Genomic DNA, 23960 nt, shown 5'->3' with positions numbered 1-23960 from the left:
TTGTCCGGATCGTCCACTTAATAGTTCACTTTTTTTTTTTAAAGTACCAAAAAATTTGGAAATCTATTGCATTTGTATTAATCCGATCTTAAATATTTTAATTAGTCAAATTTAGTTCTGACCTTTTCACATTAGTACCAACTAAATCCATTCGACCAATTTAGGCCGAAAATCATCGACATCTGATGGGACAAGGATCACGTGTAGGCACCACCACCGCACGGCATCTTACACGTACGTACCTTATTCATTTTTGTGTGTGAAGCATTTGTTCGAACCGTATGGTCCTTTCATTTCTGTCCATGCCATGCTCCTCCATCCTCGACTTATCTCCCTTTGTACAACTAAAGGACTTATTTAGTGGCTTAGTGGCATGTGTGGACTCTATAATGAAGAAACAAAGGGAGAGAAATCATCTTAATTCATACTTAAAACTTTAAAACGATAATTCCTGCTTTTGAAAAGAGTCATCGTTCATAAAAATTAATTGTCACCTCCACTCGTCTTCTCCCAATCGCCGGCGATCGGACCGGAATCCTCAGCAGTTGTCCTGTAACATAAGGCCTTGTTGTCCGCATCTGATCGTCCGGCGTTTGGGTCGAAGTCCTCAATGTCCCGGACCTTAGATCCTTCGATCCCAGCGGTTGAAGCCCGAGCCATTGCCAATGGGATCCCGAGTCCTAGGACCCGAACAACCCGGCCCAAATCGCTATTGCATGTCGAAGAATCTTAATGCGCACTCTAAACAAATAAATTACTTGAAGAGAAGAATAAGAGCGAACTTCAAACCGGAAAATGATCCCATGGAAACGAGACAAACGGTGCAGGCGACGGACACGTGTCGGTGAGGGAAAGGGACTGTCGGACGTTGTGCTACGAAATTTGCCCCAAGTTGAGGAAAAAAGGTTTTGGGGGGGGAAGAAGGGGGAGAAATTGCATAAAATTTGAATTTGGATTTGAAGTCCGCTCCCCTGCAGCTGGAGCGCACTCCCTTTTAAGCTTTACCCCGCTTTTACAAATTTCAGCATTCAAAAACATGGGCCCCACTCTCTCTCTCTCTCTCTCTTATCTACAAGACTATTTATAGCACCATTCTTATGTTCAAACAGTTGCCAATAGCGATGCGACCCTGCTCGGAAAGATAATCGAAAGTGGAGATGCTAGCATTATAAGCGCGAAATTCGAGCTTTATAAAGAAGCAGAGCAAAAGTCAGAGAGTATAGAATTAGAGTTATGACATACCAAAAAAAAAAAAATGTTGAGCTCCACAAATTAAATTCTATAATTGGAATAGGTTTTAAGACGGTACACGCTTCGAAAATGTTAAACGTGTGAAACTTTATGTCTCAAAAAGTACTTGCTTGAAATCCATTTCCAATAAGCCAATCCTTTTTGGGGTGATTTCTACTTTTAGCTATCTAGTACTTCTCGATATTATAATTCAACCGGGATAAACGTCTCGCTTTTGAATGCGCAACATCAATCGCGTACCGTTATGTAGAGATAGCGATGAGACTGAGCGGACCTACTCCCCCTCCCCCCGCGAACCCACTTATCGCTCCACTATAATTGAGGTGGCCCCCACATTCGTCACACGCACGACAAATCTACATGTCAAAGCCTGAATTGGATTATTTATGACAAGATCCGATCCACCCATTCGACGGATCTGATCATATCTCTATGCCCATCATCTCGTTTTTCTCCTCGTGTTTCATTTATCTTAAGCAAAATTAATATCCTAAAAACTTATTTAAATTTGTGCCCAACGGGCTTTCTTATCTTTGTAAAACCAGGGACCGGTCATTATCTTGTAGAAGTCTAATCAAATGATATTGCAAACACCTATTTTACATAAATTACGTAACGCTAAACCACGAGAAATTAATTATTAAAATGGTTTTGGAAGGATTACAGGGCAAAGACAACTACATCACCGTCAAATCCGCACGCCCTTTAAAATGATTCTCATGCCATGTTACGCGCTTCGCTCATTTGCCGTAATGATTATATTGATGTAATTGAAAAAAAAAATTAAAATCGAATTGATATCCGTATGACGTACATTAATTTTTATATTGCTATTAGATTTTCAAAAGTCGATGATATACAATATTTGGCATTTGAAATGCAAAAAGAAATAAATACTGTTTTTGTTTGTTTTTTATGTGAAATATATACCATTTTGAATGTCACAAAACGGACAGACTTTGGGAGTCACAACTTCAAATTCCGGGATTTGCCCATCAAAGAGGTTTCGAACATAACAAGTAGAATGACGAAATTTGTCCGCTAGATGAGAGCTGGTTAAAAATTACAAGGCGTCGGTCACTTCATTAAGATGCTTCATTCATGTAACGAGCGTCAAATGCATGGGGCATTATGGATCGGAACTAGGGGTGTCTTATCTTTGTAAAACCAGGGACCAGGGATGTGCATTATCTTGTAGAAGTCTAATCAAATGTAATTGCAAAGACCCCATATTTTGGACATAAATCGGACGGAGCGGCTAAACCACGAGAAATCGTAACTATTTAAAATTTAGTTACTTAATAAACTGATTACATGGCAAAAACATAACGACTACGTCATGACTTTTAAATTAGCACGCCCCACTAAAATGTTCGGATTCAATACCAAATTAGCCATTACATGATAAAAACATCGTAACCGCATTAAAAAAACTAGAGGAAAAGATGACAAAAAACAAGATGGAAATTAAGACTAAAAAGAGAGTAGGAGAGTCCGCACAACGAAAAAAATATTCAATGGACTTTTATTATTGCTTTGTTTTCAGATTTTTTTTGCAATTGTATATATTTATATATAAATAATTATATATTATTGGGGTTTGGCCCAATACAAAAACCGAGGAGAATGCCAAAATATTGTCCCATGCTTATTGGGCTGTAACTGCTGGTCCACCGTCATCTCAAAATACCATCTAGAATTCCGTAGTCTATAACATCAATGTCCTACAAAAACTGACTTTACAGACTGGATCGGAACGATTCCAAGTGCTTGGAATCGACCAGTCTTGGCATCTGTTGGCTTAGCAACACGAGCCTAACCTTTGCAAACTCGGGTAATTGAGTTGAATGCTTCTTTCATTTTGGAAAAAATAATATAGATAGTCCTTGAATTTTGACTCGATGTGTAATGTGAAAAATTACCAAAAAAAATTCTTAAATCTATTGCAATTGTGCCAATTCATTCGTTTCGATTAGTTTTGGCCGGAAATCGTTGACGTGGCACGATCGGTGCTAACGTGACCAATTTTTAATAATATGTTAACATTTTCTCAATTTTTTTGTTTTATTTTTCCTTTTTCCTTTTTTTTTTTTTTCTTCTTCCTCCAGCTGGTTGCTAAGCTCGGCAACCGGCTAGAGACAAGGGCTGGAGTAATCCAAAATTGGCCTAAAGGATTGTACATGCACAACTGCAAAAATTTTATGACTAAATTAGAAAAAAAATATTTAGCATTGAATTGGTATCATTGCAATAGGTCTAAGATTTTTTTGGTAATTTTTGTGTGTACAATGTGTTCTCTAATATTTTACTTTGTTCAATATAGTCCATGATTTGTAACCTAATATGTAATGTGATCCTTGAACTTTTAATTTATTCAATGTGGTCCATGAACTTAATTCCTAAACTATATGAAAATAATTAATATTGTCATTCCGTTAATTTAATTCAAAGACAACATTGAATATTTTATCAAAAGTCTAGGGACCATATTAAACAAATTAAAATTTTAGAGATCATATTGCACGCCGGGTTAAAGTTTAGGGATCGTATAGAATAAATTAAATGATTGGGACTACATTATACGTTGGATAAAAGTTTAAAGGCTATTTGTTTTATTATCCCTTGTTTTTATGTGGTCTCGAGGCACGGGCCAGACGATCTTATCAATCAAGAAGCAGAATTGCTGCATACAACGCACAAGGAAACAAAATCCAAATGGGAGCACAATAAGAGCAACCCTACTTATTTGGAGCATAACGTCGCTTTCTCGGCGGCATCGGCAGTTGACAATCTCACGACCTTTCTTAATGCAACAATTGATGGCCGACATTTCGAAGCACGATCGAAATGGAATCTCCAGTAAAATAACGTTAGCTAAACGATCTCAACGGTACAATTAAAATCAAGTGCTCGGCCGCCGGCCTTGAAAAATGAACCGCAAAAATTACCGAATTACGAATTTATAAGTAAATCTTATTTTCATATTCGTGAGAAAGAGGTCGATCTCCTTGCTCTGACGTCTGTCCAATGCTGGAAGGTCAAGGAAATAGAGCTCCACAACGAATCCAATCAACTACAACCGATACAAGAGTTACAATCAGATTTCGCCAGAGCTCATACGGACCTAATCCTAACTCATTTCCTGCGATTTCTCCCAAGATCAAGCAGAAGAACAGACACCCCGACACAAAAATAAGAAAAACTACAATTGCATAGCCAGCATTCAGTGCAAACCAACAGATCTAGTCGATAATCCTAATCGAATCCGCAAGACAAGCACCATGAAAGCGGAGGCACAGAAACGGATCAGTGAAGATCGGATATCAACGGTGGACAAGAATGCGAGACGAGATTGAGACCTTATCGTGGGAATTGAGCTCCTTCTATCCGAAGAAGACCAAGGTTCAACCCTTAAAATATCTCAAATTTTCGGGTCGGATCCGACTTTTTTAACCGCTTTAATTGAAATCACTGAGTTTGTGACATCACAATTTTGCGAAAATCCACGTAAGTGAGGTACGATGATTGTGGAGAAGAGGTCAAATCAAACTATTGGGTAGAAAAAATTAAAAGAAATAATAGAGAGTGCTCTGAACAAATATCCATAATGAAGTCTTCGGTCAAGAAAGGGAAAATTGCACATTTCTCTCGTACATGTTTTTATCCACTTGACTCGGGACAGATTTTGAAGCGAACTTCGTTTATTTTTACGAGAAATGAATGATTTGAAAAATATTTTTTTAAAATGATCATTCACATCGACCGAAATAATTAGTCGATTAAGAATGTTTTTATTATCGGCAATAATGTATATCTAAATTTTTTTCATGAATGATAAAAATATTATTCGTGTATTAATTCTTATAAGTGATATAACTGGTCCTTTTTAATAATTTCTTCTTCTTCTTCTTTTTCAAATCATTCGTTCTCCTCGAAACAAACGGACCTTAACTAGTACGCTATTTTTCTATTGGCAGTAGTGAATAGAGCAAACAAATGGGCTCGGCCCAAGACCAAGCCAAGACCAAGCCCAAGCCCAAGCTTAGCGATCCGTCAATTTCGTGTTTTGTGAGATGGGAAAACTCGCTGTCGATTTGGACGCGATTTCACTTGAGGCCTGTTATCGTGAGCGATCTTGTCTAAAAGGACCGATGTCGGGGACATGTCGTAGACGTGTCTCTATCCTCTATCTAGTGATTTTGCTCCCCCTACAAACGAAAAGTGCTCTGTTATCACTTCATTCGAGCTATAAAGAAAGGTGAAATGGCTCGGGATGTTTGCTTGTGTTCGTCATTCTGGAAGAAACCGTCCACCAATGACGCAAATACATTGCCTAATTGAAAAAGGCCTTCGTTTCAATACGAGAACGGGTGTTTTTTTTTTTTTTTCCCGTGTTGTAGACACAACTCTATGCTCCATTTAGTGCCTTTGATCCTCCTGCAAATGAAAAATCCGGGGTTATCATGTCATTTGAGCAAGGAAAAGGAAAAAAAAAAAAAAAACATTATCTTCAGTATGGAATAAGATTTGTGCTTCGCGTAATCAGGCATTTCGAGCATCGGAAGAGTTGAGAATAACGAGGCAAAAGAGAATGATGGAATTTGTGTTATTTAGATATACACTAATGAAGGACACATTAGCCTATTCTAGGCTTTATTAGTTTAACTGTTTTAAGATGATATCTCAATCAAGATATGTACAATAAAAGTGAGATGTACGGGGCAGTATACGTGCAATCACAAGAGGCACGGATAATTAATGGAAATATCATATAGAAATTGTTGTATATCTCTAATAGGAAGAAAACCTTTGAAGGAGTGATGCCACGTAATATCGAGAGCATATAGTCGTTGTCGAAGCTCAGATTATGCCACCAGCCAAGATCAGGAGGATTCAAAGAAATACAGAGCAATGGCCCCGAAAAGCCAAGAACAAGCCACGAGCGAGTTCAGTGGCCACAATAGCTAGGATGGCCTTCAACACATCCAGCTCAAGCTGTGGGGGTCAACAGACTACCCGAGTGATGGACTCAGGAAAATGGCAGAGGATGGTTGTCACGCAAGTTGGAGGCCCTTAATATTAATACGAATTGATAGAACAAACCCTTATTTCGTAGCTTCATGAGCTCTGACCTGTGGCTGTGTGTTAGTAATATTAGGGGGTGTCAATGGGTCGGGACGGGTTCCCATAATGCTCGATCGGACCCGAATCATTAGAGGAGTGTGCGTGACCCGACCCAACTCGATCAAGATGTTTTTGTCAAGACTAAGAAGAGGAGGCGTCTCAAGAGCCTTAATGCTGATTTTGTTCCCAATAAACAATTTTTTATCATTAATATGTTGATTCTAATAATACTAGGTGTATTATAAAAGTGATTTGTTACGTGATATGACAAACTTTTTGTTAATGATCAATGTAACTCGCTCATTCAAATGGCCCTTTATGATCCAGAACGTCAACTAATATTTTCATTTAGTAGGTTTGCGAATTTTTTTTTTTTTGGGTTGGAAAGTTTGCAAATTGTTAATAACGCGCTTTTTGTATATGTTTCGTACCATATATGAATTTTATATGAAATAAAGAGTTGCACCTCAATGAGAAAGATAATCGTTCCTTTTTGTTTATAATAACTCGCTCCTTATATAGAAGTAGCTTTCGTCGAGGGCTCCTAACTTCTTTCTTTCATTCTAAACCGTACACAAGGATCGGTTTGTTAGTAAAGTATGAAACATATCGTCGAATTTTCTCATTTATCTAATTATCCATTCCTTGCATTTATAATTGATATGTGTGTATATACACACACACTCACTTAGACATATCTGAGTATAAAATGGGTCCTTTTCAAATGATAAGCTCCAAATTTTGCTCTGACACCATGGAGGGGCTATAGTATAACATCATGAAACTCGAAGTAGGTATGCTGTCCCATGCAGAAGTGGCTCTTAAGCCTAGAAATAAGCACTATCTGTTGGCTTCCAAGTACCATGACATACATTATAAAATTTTGAAAGACCAGAAGTTTTTTGATCCACAAGATTCATTCTGACAAGTGGAGAGCATACTCAGAGCCATGTCATCATTTCAAGCTAACAATACAATTCAAATCGTATAATGATACTATCAATACACACACACACACACTCACTTAGGCATATCTACGTATAAAAATGATTTTTTTTCGGATGACAAGCTCCAATTGCTTCTCCTAAGAGGGGCTATAATTACCTTAAAAATCATAAACCCATTACAATTGTGTTAATTTAGTCCTAACTTTTTTTTTTGGGCAATTGAGTCCTAAACCTTTTGCAATTATTTTAATTCAATCCATTTGACCCACCGAGAGCTGACGTGGTAATTTTTTATTAATATTTTAATAATTTTTGAATTTTTAATAACTTGTCAGCTCCGGCGCTAACGTGGTAATTTTTTAGTAAATTTTTAATAATTTTTGAATTTTTAATAACTTTTTTTCTATCTTTTTTAAACTTTCATGTTTTTTTTTTACTGTTTGGTCGGTAGCCTTGCCCGCCACAGGCCGACGGGCGCATGATCATCGACCCCCAACCCTCGACCGGTTGTGGTGATGGCTCGTGGCCATTGCCCCCCGACCCTCGCCCAAGCCGCAGCGATGGCTTGTGGGCGGCCGTCGCCCAGGTTTGGGAGACGGCCACGGCAACCATGAGGAGGGTCTTGAGGCCTCGATCACGGTTGGGCGAGGGCTCATGACCCTCCACGCGGCTGTTGCCTAGGTGAGGGCTCGCGGCCTTGGCCTAGATCCGGGCGATGGTCTCAAGCCATTACCGCACCTGGGCGAGGGTCGGGAGCTCTCGCCCATCGGTCGACAAGGGAGACGACCCTCGCCTAGGGGGCCGGCGACCTCACTCAAGGGGCCGGAGATGAGGGCCGACAGGGCTGCCGGCCAAACCCTCTAAAAAAAGAAAAGAAAAAAAAAGGACTGAAAAAAATGAAAAAAAAATTAAAGATTCGAAAATTATTAAAATATTACTAAAAAATTATCACGTTAGCACCGGTAATGCCAAGTCGGTTCTTGTAGGTCAAATGGACTAAATTGGCACACTTGTAAAAGGTCTATGCTCGATCGAAAAAAAAAAGATTTAGGACTGAATTGACATAATTGTAATAGATTTAAGATTTTTTTTGGTAATTATTCTTTTGAGAGGGAGAAGGAGAGGGAGAAGGAGAGGGGATGAATACTATTTCTTAAGAAAATTAAACAGGAAGTATGCAAAATGTAACTGACATTTATTTTAATTCTTGGGTTATGGTGGGGGAACCCACTTGGACTCGAGCGCGCTTGTAGAAAAGAGTGAGTTTGGTGATGATTAGACCTTTGACAGATTCCCCACACGTTTGCCAGAAGTCTCATCCTAGCTGAAGACCTAAGGGGCTCAGTGAGCTCTAGCATTTTGACCACCTTTTGAGAACATTCCCCTTTGTGCTCAAAATTTTCCTAATCACCTTTGTAATCAGAACAAATTGCACTCCATGAAATAATTGCCCCTCCCGCACCAATAAAGACAGAGTGAAAGAGAGGGAGAGGGAGAGGAGGAGGCAAAAGGGAACCCCAAAAGCCAAGAACCCAAGATTCACTCATTTGAGTCAAAGTAAATTTCACCCAACAAAGCCCACATACATTCCTCTTAAACAAACCTTGAAAAGGACCCTTTCCCAGAAAAAGAAAAAAAAGGTTATAAGAATGAGAGATGGAAAGAGGGACAAAGCAAAGGAAAGCACTTTTGCTTCAACATGGACACCTCTCCTCGTCCCTTGTAGTGGAGCGAGAGACCGTAGGAATATTTTACCAAACCTTTTTTTTGCAGCAAAGGAGGACTAATGGCACCAATCGTGTCAAGGCCTTTATGAGTATCATTTGCTTAATACGCTTTCGGACGTCCTTGTCCACCATCGATAAGTTTTTGCTATGCCCGGGGTGCGGGGTGGTGTGGGGTTGGTTGGTTAGCCGAGCTTGTTAAACTAGAATAGCAAGGTTTGAGACTCAAGAAGCGTGATAATGTGCTCCAGTCTCAACGAAGAAAACTTACTCGAGCAACCGGAAGACATTGATTGCTTAACTGCAGAAATGGGAGATACAACTGTGTCCCTAGCAAAATTAGTCGGACGTTTCAAGAGCCCACGACAATCATTGATAACGTAGAGGTATTGATTGGAAGAACATCTCCCAAGCATTTTAGATTATTTATTAACAGTTCTTCTATGACTTGCATGATGAATTATCACGACCAACATATTTTGGGATAAAAGTTAGGTTTAGTTCATATTACAAGATCTAAGAGGGTTTTTACTCCGATGATCACTAGAAAAACACCAATTAAATTATTAAAAGCATTGCTTTTAAGAAGAGCTTACAATATCATAAGTTCTTTAAATATGTTGTGGGCTTTCATGACTTGCTTAAAAATGGCCACTCAACATGTTTAAACATCCCGTTAAAAATCTATTTCTTTTCATAAATGGAGTTTTTTTTTGGGTGAATATTTGTGCGTCTCCTCCTGATTTTAGCAAATAAGTAGATAAATATCAAGGGAGCAATCTCAAAGGTGCTAATTTTCCAAGCAGCTGATTGGTCCAGGCACAAAGGAGCGTGCTTTTTAGCTTGTTTTATTGTAAACAACATTAGATTTCCAATTTCTTTTCCCAGCAAAAGAAACAACATCGAACTTTACCGAGAAAAAAAGAATTATAAATCAAAGAGTAGTCCAAAGACCTGTCAAAGAAATCCCTTTTGCTTTCTTAATGTTCCCGAATTTCGGTTCCTCTCATGATTTATACTTTTCTCATGTTTGTCTGCTACAATTACATTACCACTAAAGCAATGCCAAGTCACCAGCTAATCATACACCATTCGTGCAGTCAGATTTTTATAATATTATCAACTTGCAATCCAAAATTAATAATTAAATCTCCATTTGTTTTGCGAAAAATAATAATTGAAAAAATATTTTCCTAAACACAGTTACTTGCATCACTTACAAAGATGAACGAGCGAAAAATATTTTTCATGTTTCATAAAAAATATTTAGATATAAATTGTTGTTGATAATAAATTTTTTTTTCATTGGCTAATTATTTTAAAGGATATAACTAACTATTTTTTAGGAAAATATTTTTTAAATTATTCGTGTAAAATATACATCGAATTCTTTCATGTACTAGCAAAGAACCCCTTTATCTTGAAGGGAACAAAGGGGCATTTACATACAAGCAAACAACTTTTCTTTTTCTCGGCCATGTTTTTTGGGGGGGTTCTTTTTCCCTGGAAAATTCCTTTCTCGGGCATCTATGGAATAAGCATACGGACTAATCATGCCATGATCAATATCGGTGCAATCATAGGGTATTGAAATGGCTGGCCTTTGTTTATTGCATGATGCTGGTCAAAAGTGCTATTTGGAATCATTACTTGTTTTGATGCAGAAATGATCTAATATAATAAGCTTTCTTTTCTTTACTGCGCTTCCCATTAAGACGTCGGCATGCGGTTCTCTGTCCTTCACAGATTTGTGTCACGACAGGAAGCTGATTTTTCATCATAATTAAGCAAATTGCAAGTACATTAGTGGAAGAAAACGAAGATTAAGAAGTGATTAGTCACCTTGTTCCGTAGGCATGACCTATATCCTAAGAGAAAACGGCGTCAGATTGATTAGAAAAACAATAGGGTTTGTTGCTTTAATCCTCTATTTCTTTGTGGATTTTAAAAAAAAGTTAAAGCATACATTGTTAGTGTAAAGAAAAATTCAATAAGTGGTTTTTATTCTCCATGGATTTGAGGGTTTTAACTACGCACTATCTCACAAACCATCATTAACAATGAATAAGGCGGCTTACGGAAATATTTTTATACCCTAGCATATTCACAGCGTATGCTGTGCAATTACTCTAGAGGAAAAAAAAAGAAAAATTCGACAAGATTCGGTCAATTGTATCTTCCGATTGTGGGCTACCAATCTGAAAGAAGGAAGCTAGCCTCTTTTTATAGCTTAATTATCTAGAATCGTGTTGCTGGGGTCCTTCCAATTAACAATTTTTAGCAACTTTTCCTAAAGGAGGTGGTCAGAGTACGAATACGAAGATGCCAAGCTTAAGGAAGACAATGACTGCTTGGGATTGATTTGATTTAAACATGAACATGATTTGTTTCTCCTTCCCCCTTTGATATTAATTAATTGGATGTGAGCGAAAGCTAGATTATCAAAAGCATCTGCCTCCTCGCCAGATGTTGAAGAGAAAGGACACCGTTTACTTCTCGCATCGACTGGACAAAAGTTTATGTTGGCCTTTGACTATATTCTTATGTTTAGATGCTACTTGTCTTGTCGTAAATAGTTATCTCAAATGGCAAAAAATGGACTGTAATTGGCCGAATTATATGGTAAAGTGTCGATTTTCTGATGAATGCTTTTTGACCTTTATCTGTGCATTTATATGATCTAAATAGTACTTATATCCTTGTGTTGGACGCAGAATAATATTGTAAGAACTATAGTGCAACGGATCCGCATAAGATATTTGGAGTTACAAGAGCAATTAACAAACTATTTTTATATGTCCATTTGGCAATAACTGTAGTGCTTCAACTTTTGATTGGAATAAAGTCGATTTTATTATGTTAATAAGCTCGATTCTCTCTCTCTCTCTCTCTCTCTCAATGATGTATTTACGTGTATTTTGTTAAACCCATTTCGATGTAACTGTCTTGCATTGTTACAAACTATCTACTACAAGATATATGACAAAAGGTAATTTGAACTTTTAGAATCGAAACCCAAAAAGTTCGAACCGATTGATCAATGTAGATCGGATGTACGTATAAAGAGCATCTAGACTCCGTAAATAAGTAGTCTAAGATATTTTGCGCAGGGCAAAGACTTAATCAGCAAGTTGGAGGGTTGTAGCTTCAAGGGAATTAGAGCAATAATAGCTGCCAAAAATGATTTGTCCTTCATTAGGAAGCTGCCATTTTTTATGCTTTCGTACACGAAGGATTGCAAGTGGGATTCTGAACTGTTTTGAAAAGCAGATTCCTCAATTGCCTTTTGGGATGTAAAAAGAAGTAGAATTACAAGGGAAGTTTTTTTTGGTCGAATTATTACAAAGGAAGTATTGTTACTAGCTTGACAAATCGACAATACAGTCAATTATTTTTGACAACATAATCTTTCAAATCAATGAGTGCTTTATGCAAAACACGCGGTGATGGTGTGTAGATCTACGATTGAGATTGTATCGTTCCTCATAGTATTATGAGAGAAGCATTTCCCAATTACAAATGGTAAACATGAGACGGTTTGCTCATTGGTCTTTTCAATCAAGGCACTAAAATGACAACGTCATTTCAAAACTTTCACGAATCATAACTTTCATTGAAAAAAGGGGAAAGAAAAAAAATAGTCATTCTACACAATACAATAGGCAAGCTCGTATTTTTGGGCGAGCTCGTATTCGTGGGTATTACGCGAACCTTGCCGATATATTAATTAACTTAGGTAAGTCTATACAAAGGCCATCCCGTGGTAGCGATAGCTCGTAGTGGTCAAGACATCTAGTTCGATGCTATATGCGTCTACACATCAACTATGCATCAACCTATTGAGTCATTTCTAAATAACGGCGTCAAAAAAAGGTGCTTAACACAATAACCGCGATTTCATTTTCATGAAATCGAGACAGCTCTCTCCTAGGGTTTTCTCTGCCTCCCCAAACTGCCACCCAAGCCCCTCCGTTCTCCTTTCCGAAGCAACTTTCCAGAGTCCCTCCCCCTTTCTCTTCTCCCGTTTCTTTTTTGCTTTCCAATTTCTCTATATTCTCAATTTTTTCTCAAAGACTTCTTCGTTGCTTTCACAGACGACCCGTCGACTTCTTCTTCTTCCACATGAAGAGTTTTGTCTGGTGAGCTCGGAGTTCGAAGCGTGAGCATCTTGGAAAAATTCCCTATTCCAGATCTGCTCACCCACTTCAGCTCTGGAGCTTGCTACTATAGTTGAGTGTGGCTTCTCTACCGCTTTAGCGGTCAGCTTATTTGAAAGTGATTTTATGATAAGTTGGCATCTCCCTTGTAGATCTTCTCTCCCGATCTAGAGTTAAATTTAGATTTGGGTGCTCTTCTATTCTGATCCGAAAATAGATCTAGAATTTACAAGACGTTATCTGTTGTTTTTCAACTTGTTGGGATTGTTGTTGTCTCTATATAGTGATGGTGCTAGGGACGCCAAATTTAGGCGCACACCGCCTTTTGGCAAAGTCATAGTTTCTAGAGAAGGAAATCTTTACGTATGCTCATCGCTGATGTTGATGTGAGATTCGAGGATCGGCTGCCGATTATGCTTTGATGCGTCTTTATGGAATTAGCGAGTCCGTGGAAGTTGCATCACGTTGATTTATCTTTCAGAGTTACTCACTTTGTTTGTTTTTCATCTTTATCTTGAAGTGATGTACCTCTTTATCAAGTGAAACGAAAATTTTCTTTCGATTAACAAAAAAAAAAATTGAGTCATTTCATTCGGTGCTCTAAAGTGACAAAAAGAAACCCTAGATGAGGAACCATTATAGCATGTAAAATGCAACTTAATTTATATTGCGTGATGGGGCAACGTATGGTTGCTTCAGAATTTGGTCATATAAGATCGACAAGTCATGATGCACTCATCAAACTACCAATAACCTCGTGTTTTCCGTTCATCACGACCTTGAATAAGAACCAAGTCCCGCATGGTGTGTGAGACAGAGCACAAAGTAACACTCATAAGCACAGATTTTCTTAGGACACCACCACGATTGAATTCCATAGCTCATGGAACATCAAGTATGTGCAGGCGGCCCCGACTTGGAATGATTTGCAAATAGTTAGTGAGATTTCAATCTGCCGACTCTATTAACTGTGTTTGCACGCTCAATGATGATTTTACCGGTATAATGAACCATCTCACGATGCTACTTACGTCATACCTAACGTAAACAGTAGACAATATCCTGACTTTTAGTATAAGATCGAACCATAGGCATGCACGATCAAGTAGATTCATCTTTTGTAATCAGCAAGCGAGGTTGTCACGTCAACTATTCTCAACTCCTACAAAAAAAAAACATGGATTCCGAAGAAGCCAATGACTAATGTAAAACAAATAATCGAACATCTAGCAAAAGGCCACCACTTGAAGTTCTTTATCAGGGTGGTCAAAAGTCAGCATGTCCGTAACAGAGATCAGATGCTAATCCATCAAGTCATTTATTATTCATGCCACTATATATACAACCAAGGATCAAATAACCAAAAATCCGACACAAATTAAAGGAGAAGACAAAAAATTAAAGGGTAACAAGAAAAGTCCGGAATATAACAACTGCTACTCTTTGTCAATACCTACCAACTGCAAATTTTACCTCTAATCACCAAAGACACTTGCTGTCTCTTTATTCTTAAAAAGCACCCACAGGTCTCCTTTCGATCGAAGGGACCTTCTCATGCTTCCGGACTCCATGCCGGAGCATCGATTCCCAATTTCACGATTTACGTAGTCTTTGTTCGGGTATGCTTGGAGTCCCGACTGAATTTAGATACGTAAAGCCCGCGTAATTCAATGGTCGGTCCATCGTGGACCTTCGATCTTTTTATTAGTACCCGTAGTATTGGAATTGTGGTTGACTGTACGTAGTGAAAAAGGGACCTCCTCTTCCTCCTTGTTGTTCCTCCTCATGCAAAGCCATCTACCATCCGTAAAACCACAAGATCTTGATCAAATGAGAACTCGAACTTAAGCTAGAAACAGAGCAAATTTTGACAGTGACGGAATGAACACGCTTACGAACAGTTAAACGACGAGTTTTGAAGGGGCAAAAGAGAAAAAATAAAATAAAAGAGAGAGAGAGAGGAGGAGAAATTTACCCAGAACTCCTCGTCGTCGTCATCTCTAGCAGAGGACGCAACCTTGTGAACATAGCCGGTTTCGTCGTTACGTGCGAATCTGCCACGTATGCGCGGTCTGTTGTCGGCTAGCGTCTTGCGGCATGCGTACTGTCGCATCATCAATTTCACCAAACAGAAGGAAAAATGCAGCCGCATTCAGAGTTCAGTTATGACACACCCTTTTTTTTTTTGTTCGATAATCACAGATGGGTCACATCGCAGCTCTTATGCTAAAAAAAAAATCAATAAGCATGTAAAGGAAGATGAAATAACAAGTGGGTCGTTTTGTCGTTTCTTGATTATGGGGATTGATGTTTTTACCTTGATCGTCTTGTTGAAGTTTCTCTGGGTGCGTTTGGCTCTGTACTTGAGGATCCTCTCCTTCCTTTCTTCTGCACTGTAACGTCCAACTTTGGCATTTGCTTCCTCAGTGAAGGAGCTCTCTGTGGCCAGAGGGCTCGAGAAGGATCGTGGTGTGGATTGGGGTGTTCCAGTGCTCTGCTGTGTAAGCAACAAATTGTAGATTCTTCTTCAAGATCGCGATTTAAAGAGAAAGGAATGATCTTGTGCGAGCTGAAGGCCGAAATGAAAGAACAGCGTAAACTTTCGCGACAAATTTGAGGAATTATACCTGCAAGTCTCCTGTGCTGCACGCCCTCCTGATTTGACCACCCAACAGGCAATGCTCAGGCGAGCTCAAGGCCTGGTGGGACTGGAAATCCGGAGACTCCACGGCAGCATCGAACAAAGGCCGATGAAACAGGACAGAACTCCCATCCACAGAGTTGCTGCTATAGTTCCTCTGCAAGTACTTGGCCACATTCCCGGGCCCACTATAACTACGAGCAAGATATGGGTAAGCCTCATTACACAATTGGGGTTCCTCACTCTTGACCTCATAACCGCCAAGAATCTGAGCACCATTGGACATATTCGAACCATTTGGCACCGTTTGAAGCTGGTTTGCCTGATAAAGGCTCAAGCTTCCGAGCTGGTAACATGGAGGTGAAGATGAGAGGAAAGAGCTGGAGAGTTGGTGAAGAGAATGGTCATCAGGAGACTCATCAAGTGGGTTTTGGGTGTCTGAGATGGACTGGAGGATGTCAATGTGTGAGTCAGTGTCAGTGAAAGGGAAGAATGGGTCAGACAGGAACTGCAACTCTTCATCACAGGCATAGAGATCATATGAGGATGACATTGAAATGAAACTCAAAAAGGACTTGTTGGGTTAATGAGAAAGCTCAGAATTCAGTGAAGAAACAGCAGGAAAAAGACGATCTTTTGTCTTCTTCTTTTGCTGGGTCTGTGTAAAGTTGGCTTCTTTTTTTTTTTTCAATCAGGAAGGATTGAACTGGGGATTTCATGCTACAGCAACAACACAAGCGAAAGCCATACTCGCAATCACTCAGCACTCTCCCTCTAAAGAAGTTCAAAACAGCGACGCAACTAGCAGAGACCTTTGCACTCGTGCTTTGCAATATATAGAAGCCACGTTTGCTGATAAGTCCCTCATAACTTCCGTATTGTTAATTTCTGCCCGTTTATACTTTTTAGGAAGCCCCTCAGGAAAGTCAATTGCAAAGACACCCTTTGACTTCAAAGCGCCAACCAAGCGCAAAGACTCGGGCTTTGGTAAATTTCCCAAGTGGGTCTCCTATTGGCTATCTCGGAGAGACAAAGCCAGTGGTTTTGAAGAGAAAGGGACGACTTGCCGTCTAGGCATACCCATCTCCAAATTCATCTCCCTTGAGATCGATTTGTAACTTCTCCTTCAGTCTCTACAGAGAAGAAAGATTCTTGCTTAGCGTTTGATTTTCTGCCAAAAGTCATGCCGTCTCAAGATTACATGGACAAGCTGCAGGTCCGGCAAAACTACCGGAACCTGTGGCACACTGATCTGATGCACACCATTCAAGCTGATACTGGCTGTGAGCATCATCACAAACTTTTCGCTGTCGCTGTCTTTGATTTCTTTTTTTTTTTTAAATCGAAGTTTGTGTTCTCAAATTTTTTGCTTACCCTAACGATTTTGGTGTTTGGGACCGTGGTTGTTTTGTGAATGCAGATTGCTGCTTTGCCTTCTGGTGGTGAGTAGTCTGGATCTGTGATTTCTCTGTGTGAGGTTCATGTGTGCCTGTGGGCTGCAGATCTGGTTCTGAATAATTTCAATTTTGTGATGAGCTTGCTCATCGTCTGGATTTAGGGGTTATTGTTCTCATGTGCTTGTTTTCTGTGTTGCAATTGTGATGATTGTCAATTTTTCTGAAATTTTAAGCTAGATGAAAGCGCGGATTTAATATTTGAAGGCTTAAACACTTGGATAGCAATTTGTTTATACTGCGTTGTAATTATTCATTTTTTTGGACATGGTTAAAGCTGCGTTGACTTATCATGCGTTGACTTTAATATATCTCTCTTGGCCTTTCCAGGGGATGCTCGTGCACTTTAGAACGTAGAACTGAATCGTGATCCTGTCATGCCTTTGAGTTTGTTTGTTTCTGTTTCTTTGTGCCCTCTCTCTATGATGGTGGTCCACTTCTATTTCGCGCATGATTTGATCAACCAAGACTAATGGGGATCTTATTCAGTTTAGATCTTAAAGTTGACACATAAGATTGAGTCTTCTATCCCAATGAGCAGTTAGACTGATCTGTTATTAACACAAAGTTCTAGGTGGCAAATCTGCTTCATCATGTGTCTGGTGATATATAACTGAGGAGAAGTTATAAAAATTGGAGTCTAAGTTGATTACTGAATGAAGCTTTGATGAATGTTTTGACTTTTTGTATCAAGTAATTGCTGTATATTATGCTTGCCGCATTACCTCAGGGCTAAGTTTCCTTCCTGTGCTATGTACTTCGCTTCACTGCCCAATTAAGTAGTTCCTTGGTTGCTTTTCCTTTCTGTTGGCTTGAGTTTGGTTTAACACCAGAACCTGTAGTATGATGATATCATCAGCAGATTTGCATTTCTTATTTTTCTTTTGAGTGGATTGATGGTCAACTTCTGCAAGCGAGGATATCAATTTAAAGCTAACGTTTGTCTAGCTTGGTATTGCCTTTCTAAGTGAAACTTGTAGTTGTCATGTTCTATTCCTTCGACCAACATCATTTTTGGAGCATCTTTTGGTCTTCTAACAAATTGGTTTTGTTATAGTGCACCATGTGCTTCATACTTGCTCCGTAAAAGAGCCCTTTACAATGACATGTCAAGAGGTAACACTCTGGCTCTTAAAAGTCTGTTTTAAATAGATATGGCCTTTCTCATGGATGAAAAATTTCTCTTGTTTGTTTAGATATGTCTGTTGTGCTGGTTACATGCCATGTAGTGGTAGATGTGGAGAGAGTCGATGCCCCGAGTTTTGTCTCTGCACCGAGGTATGGATCTTATTTAATATTTTAGATTGATTCTTCCAGTTAAGTTGTTTTGTTTTCTCCAGATACATCTTTTTTCCACTCTGTACACTAACAATAACCTGTAAGATATCCAACTGAACTGATAAAGGCTCTACATTGGGTCTTTTAGCTTCATTTTCTTGCTTGTGTAAACTTATTTTTCTGAGGGTTTTCTGTTGTCAATTATGGATCTTGCTTTGTAAAGGGTTAACCTCTAGGATAGTGTTCAATTGCTACTTCTGCGGGGGTTGTTACCCGGGCCCTGCTTGACCACTGGGCCTACTTAACTTATGTGCAACCAGCGAGAGCAGATGGTGAGGTCTTTTTTTTTTTTTTTCATTTGCTAGGCAAGGATGGGGAGAGAGAGATGAGTTGAGCAATTGATATAGTGCCGGAAATTTTCTTGAACTTGTAGATGTTTTGTCTAGATAACGCCATTACTCGACTTTTAAGTTTTGGGTATGGCTACTTTCATTGAGAGAGGCACATTTCACCGATGAAACAAACAAAACAGGGGTTTGCAATCAGTAGCCATATTTTGGGATTACTAGAGCCTTCATTTGTCTTGCAACAGCGCCCTCCCTCTCGGCTGCTTGCTCCCTCATTCAAAATGCAAACTTTATGGTATGAACTTAGGCAATGAAAAGACTTACCTTCTGTAAATGATTTTGCATCCATTTGTTGAAAGCATCTGCCGATATTACAGCCCCTCTTCTTTGCCTTTTGTTGGTGCTGCCTATAAAATTCTGTTCACAGTGTGGAAAAGCTAATGCAGTTACATCTTGTGTTCGACGGTAGAGTTGAAAGAGGAACATTGGTCCTCTAAGATCTAATATGTTTGCAGTAGAGATACAATATATGGTTAGATGTTGATTTTATAGAAATGCTCTGTTGTTTTGGCACTTTATTTGCTATATGTCTGCACCTTGCAATATGCTTTCTACGCCATCTTGCTGATAAACACTAGGAGGCTTTGGATGGTGGGTTGCGGTTGGAGCTTTTCCATTAAAATTAGCTAGTCGTCAAGTACACGTAGATATGATAAGCATGGCGTCGTGATCATTTTGCCATTCTTTGTCACTGAGTCCAGGTTTTTCTCTGCTTCGGAAATTCGGTGGCCTCCACTCGCTTTTGGTTGCAAGATGAGTTCAACATACAGACTACACAATGTGACAATTGTATCATAGTACGTCCTTCATTCTGTCTCTTCGTCCCTCTCTTAAAACACAGAATGCAGATCATATCATTATGCTGATTTTGCAGATCTAACTGTGATTTCAGGGCTTTATGTTCTGCCTCCAACAACTTGCCTGCATATTCTCAATAGTTGCTATGCTAGTTGGGAGTGAAGAAATTTCAGAGGCTTCTCAGTTGCTAAACTTGTTGTCTGATTTGGTTTATTGCACGTGCGTCTATTTCTCCCTTTTCCTCTTGGACGTTTTTCTAATCAGATCAAAACTTCAAAGCATCTGACTTGCGATTTATCTTTCCTTTGGTAGGGTTTGTGCTTGCATGCAGGTATGTAAAGTGAAAGATAAGAAAATCTCACTTTAATGTTCTTATTTCCTCGATCAACGGTACTATTTCTTGTCGCTAATTGGTTCATTCATTTTCAGACACAACACAAGGTTGAGATGGACAAACGAGATGGCATGTTTGGGGACCGACCCATGGCCGTGCCTCCTGTTCAGCAGATGTCCCGCATTGATCAGCCTATTCCTCCCTCAGCCGGTTATCCACCTCCGCCACCACCGCAGGGTTATGGCTATCCGCCTCCCCCTCAGGGTTATCCTGCTCCTAATTATCCTCCCGCAGGTTATCCTCCGCCTGGGTATCCGCCTGCTGGCTATCCAAAGTGATCCATTCCTCTGGCTTAAACATTTATATACAGTTTCACTGATTTCTCGTGTTGCTGTGAGTTGTGTGCACTATGGTTGGGTAGATAAGTGCATACTAGGTTCGGGTATTTTGTTTCAGCGTTGTTTTCTTGCGGTCTCTTAATGAAGCAGTGTACACCCAGGATTGTGTGGGTTTTGCTGTTTCATCTTGTTCAGACTTGTGATCTGGATGCCTTTTCTTCTTGTCTGTCTACGAACCATAACATATGCATGAGAAGGACCCTTCTACTATATTAGAACATATGATCTGTTGTTTATCACTTGCAAATTCTGGTGTGATTGTCTTGCCGATCTTTCCGTCGGCCTCTGTTCTGTTAAATCACATGATTCATGTATTGCTTCATTAAGTGGAGCTCTATCATCCTCTGTGGTTCTTTCTCGCTTGATACGTGCCTCTGCCCATCTGTTTGCTTAATTTTGCTGGTGCTGGTAGTTTGATGCCGCTTCAAAAAGTCAATCTTAGTCTGAAAGCGGTTCTATAAAAAACGATGCAACTCCTTTGATTCCCATCTAATTCGTAGAAAAATAAAACTATTTCGCTTGCACATCTAGTTAAAAAATCTGGCATGCTATGTTAGATTACATTACCCATGTTCCAGGAAATGCAAGCAGCAACAAAGCACTTGGGACCCAACTTCTAATCCGATGGGTCAGCACCAACCATACTGGTAACATGTTATGCTCATGAATGAGTCGGGAGGACATTGCTCCTCTTGATGAATGAATGTGTCGGCTCTTGATGGTGCGATTTGGTTACATGGTAATCTTTGTGATGTTATTAAGGTCCCAAAGTGTTTAGGCTTTCATTTCTAAACCCGAGGACCGAGTTCGTATCTACGATTGCCAGACTAATTGCTACCGCGAAAGCTAAGGATTGCAGTATTGTACATGTGTTGTGAAGTGCAAGATGGATTGTTGGAAGGAATAGTATCCCAAATGCAAGTGAGATTGACAAGAAAGATTTAAACTGAGAGTTGGGATTATTTCTTTTATTAACAAGCGTGGACGTATATAAACACGCAATGGTAGAGACGCCTCACCTCTCATAAAGCTAGGAATGGTCACCGTAATTAGAAGAAAGCATGGATTCAGGGTAGAATCGGGAATTGGACTGAACTGGCTATAGGAACGGGTCCACTTTTAGGTTCCCACGGTTATCGATCCAATTCCGATCCCAAAAAAGGCGTAACCAGACCTGTGTGGTTCGGTCTTATCCGTGGGTAAGAACTGGACTAGTAACCGGGAACCAAAGAACCAGAACGGGAACCAAGAACCGAGAATCGAAGAACCGGACCGGTGTTATTATGTGCTTCTGCTTTATTCTTTGAAAGATAATTGAGCGTTGACACTTTAAGCAGGAAGATAAATGGCCTAATTGTTGGGGTTAAGTTGCCTTTCGGCCTGGGACAGGAAATCCCTTTCTTCTCCCGCCTCAGTCGCCAGGCTGAACAAAGAGCCCAAGCCGATCATCTAATCCTAGAAGTAGAACCAGAGCAATGAGAAGCAAAAGAACAAAGGGGAAATTAAAAGGATAATTACGCAAGATTAAAACAAACAAATACTGAGGCGTTGATTCACGCAAACTGCCATAAAAAAAAGTCAAACAAAAGGAAGCAAGTATGAATGAAGGTTGTCAAGACAATCTAGGGTTAGCCGACGAACATAGGTTCGTTTGCAACAATATGCTGCCTCTCAAATCTCATCCGCCTCTCATCTTCTGTTGCTCAACACAATTTTTGTTACGTGTTTTGAACTTTTTATTATTCATTTTATTTTACGTGTCCACTTTTTTTTTGGTAAAGATGTGTCCACTTTTTATGTATTGCTGCTATTGACAAATAAGGTTTTTTTTATTGTTACGCTCACTTTCATTTTACTCAACTTAAAATGAAACAAAAGAAGAAGAAGAATAAAATGGAAAGAAAAGAAGAAGAAGAAGAATTGGCCGGTTCTTGGGTAGATCCTGAAACTGATTGACAGGATAGGTTTGTAGAGAGGTTACTGGTTCAAAAAACAGAGAAACAGGTTTCTACAAGGTACATTCTAGTCCAAGGTATGCAAGGTATACTCCAAGTTCCAAAAATGAGGGAAATTGTTTGGACATGGTAGGTTCCAAGTAAAACCTAGAATGACCTTGAAACCGCTCAGCGCTAATTGTAATGTTTCCATGATCACATAGCCATGACTACAACTTAGGAATTGCCACATATAAAGTGTTAGAAAAGTCCTAAATATATTGTATTGGTGCAATTTCAACCATAAACCTTTTAATGGTGCCAATTTAGTCATAAACCTTTTGATCTAGAGTTAATTCAATTATTCTGATTAATTTTGGCCGGATATTGCTAACGTGGACGTCGGCCGGCCTACATGGCACGACCAGTGTTAATGTGAATTTTTAAATAATTTTTAATAATTTTTCCTTTCTTTTTATTTCTGTCTTTTTCTTTTCCCTTTATTTTTTTTCTCTTCTTTCCTGATGGCTAACAAGGCCATGCCTGAGAGAGGCTGGCCCCCCGCCCGAGCAAGCTTGGCCCTTGCCGCCATAAGCAACCATCGGCCTCGTCCTAGCCTTGGTGGCGCCAAGCCACGTCGCCCTTGCCGAGACAAGGGTCGGCCTCGCCCGGGCTAGGGTGGCACCGCCAGGGCCCGGGTGGCATCGCCAAGGCCAGGGTAACGTTGCCAAAGCTAGGGCAAGGCCAACCCTCTCCAGTCATGGCCGTGCCGGTAACAAGAAAGAGAAGGAAAAAAAATGAAAAAAAAGACACAAACAAAAAGAAAGGAAGAAAAAGAAATAAAAAAAATCAAAAGTTATATCCACATCACACTTGCCGTGCCACGTCTATAGGCCAACGTCCACGTCATCAATATCCACCAAAATTAGTTGGAAGGATTGAATTGGCTCTTGGTCAAAAAGTTTATGACTAAATTAGCTTTGGGTCAAAATTTTAGGACTAAATTGACATCATTAAAAAATTTAGGACTAAATTTGTACTAATGTAATAGTTTAAGACTTTTTTTGACACTTTTCCCCACATTCTTGATTCCTTTTGGGTCTTCCCATCTCCGATGTTCGCGATGCTATTTGAGTTGCGGCTGGGTTGCCCCACCGTTTATGCTCTTTACATCATAGTCTAGTCAACAGTCTTTCCCTGTTCTCGGTTGCGCGAGGCCCTTGGCCATAAGTGCTTACATTATCATGCCGGAACGACTAGTTCAATGATCGAATCCGACTTCGATTGTGTTCGGATTCGATCTTAGGTTTGTCCCAATGAAGATCCGCTCGAAATCGACGATACAAATAAAAATATTGTAAAAATTGCAAAAAAAGTACAACAAAGTGGTCGCAGGAAACTCCAAAAACTTCAAGGCCTAACCTACCAAACCAATTGGACCAAAAAAAAAACCTACCAAACCAATGCTTTGGTCTAGCCAAGTAAGCTGGCGCCCACAACTATCCTATTGATT

At 39.6% G+C, this 23960-nt stretch overlaps 2 protein-coding genes across 5 annotated transcripts; one reads left to right on the top strand and one right to left on the bottom strand.

Annotated features, from left to right (window-relative positions):
- Positions 1-14464: 14464 nt before the first annotated feature.
- On the bottom strand, positions 14465-16819 carry LOC115740806 (zinc finger protein CONSTANS-LIKE 4-like). Of its 3 annotated transcripts, XM_030674400.2 has the most exons (5): positions 16506-16819; positions 15831-16473; positions 15521-15700; positions 15179-15307; positions 14465-15000 (listed from the first exon to the last, which is right to left on the bottom strand). In XM_030674400.2, exons 2-5 carry the CDS (start codon positions 16395-16397, stop codon positions 14908-14910), a joined length of 969 nt encoding a protein of 322 aa, XP_030530260.2. In that variant the 5' UTR covers positions 16398-16473; positions 16506-16819; the 3' UTR covers positions 14465-14907. The 3 variants fall into 3 exon arrangements, with proteins under 3 accessions (XP_030530260.2, XP_048140895.1, XP_048140894.1); XM_048284938.1 differs by having other exon boundaries at positions 15521-15697; positions 15831-16819; XM_048284937.1 differs by having other exon boundaries at positions 14466-15000; positions 15831-16819.
- A 36-nt stretch (positions 16820-16855) lies between these two features.
- On the top strand, positions 16856-20733 carry LOC115740848. 2 transcript variants are annotated; one of them, XR_007199656.1, is made up of 9 exons: positions 16856-17127; positions 17265-17286; positions 18356-18410; positions 18493-18576; positions 19685-19780; positions 19876-20000; positions 20094-20112; positions 20211-20503; positions 20540-20733. XR_007199656.1 is itself a non-coding variant. In XM_048284940.1 (9 exons), the coding sequence occupies exons 1-8, from the start codon at positions 17028-17030 to the stop codon at positions 20451-20453; spliced, it is 744 nt and encodes a 247-aa protein (XP_048140897.1). In that variant the 5' UTR covers positions 16856-17027; the 3' UTR covers positions 20454-20500; positions 20537-20733. The 2 variants fall into 2 exon arrangements, 1 of the variants encoding a protein (XP_048140897.1); XM_048284940.1 differs by having other exon boundaries at positions 20211-20500; positions 20537-20733.
- The last annotated feature ends 3227 nt before the right edge of the window (positions 20734-23960 follow it).

This window comes from Rhodamnia argentea, chromosome 9, assembly GCF_020921035.1.
Source record: "Rhodamnia argentea isolate NSW1041297 chromosome 9, ASM2092103v1, whole genome shotgun sequence".
Taxonomy (NCBI): Eukaryota; Viridiplantae; Streptophyta; class Magnoliopsida; order Myrtales; family Myrtaceae; genus Rhodamnia; species Rhodamnia argentea.
The sequence above is the reverse complement of the archived record's forward strand: the minus strand, read 5'-3'. Positions and strand labels throughout refer to the sequence as shown.

What these genes read in the sequence shown, in the direction of transcription:
- LOC115740806 (XM_030674400.2), bottom strand. Translation starts at nt 16,397, where the DNA reads ATGTCATCCTCATATGATCTCTATGCCTGTGATGAAGAGTTGCAGTTC. An exon ending in ACTTCAACAAGACGATCAAG is followed by an intron (nt 15,308 to 15,520) that starts GTAAAAACATCA and finishes ATGATGCGACAG; the next exon opens with TACGCATGCCGCAAGACGCT. An exon ending in ACGACGACGAGGAGTTCTGG is followed by an intron (nt 15,001 to 15,178) that starts GTAAATTTCTCC and finishes TACGGATGGTAG; the next exon opens with ATGGCTTTGCATGAGGAGGA.
- LOC115740848 (XM_048284940.1), top strand. Translation starts at nt 17,028, where the DNA reads ATGCCGTCTCAAGATTACATGGACAAGCTGCAGGTCCGGCAAAACTAC. An exon ending in TGCTGCTTTGCCTTCTGGTG is followed by an intron (nt 17,287 to 18,355) that starts GTGAGTAGTCTG and finishes GTTTTGTTATAG; the next exon opens with TGCACCATGTGCTTCATACT. An exon ending in AGTTTTGTCTCTGCACCGAG is followed by an intron (nt 18,577 to 19,684) that starts GTATGGATCTTA and finishes CACTGAGTCCAG; the next exon opens with GTTTTTCTCTGCTTCGGAAA.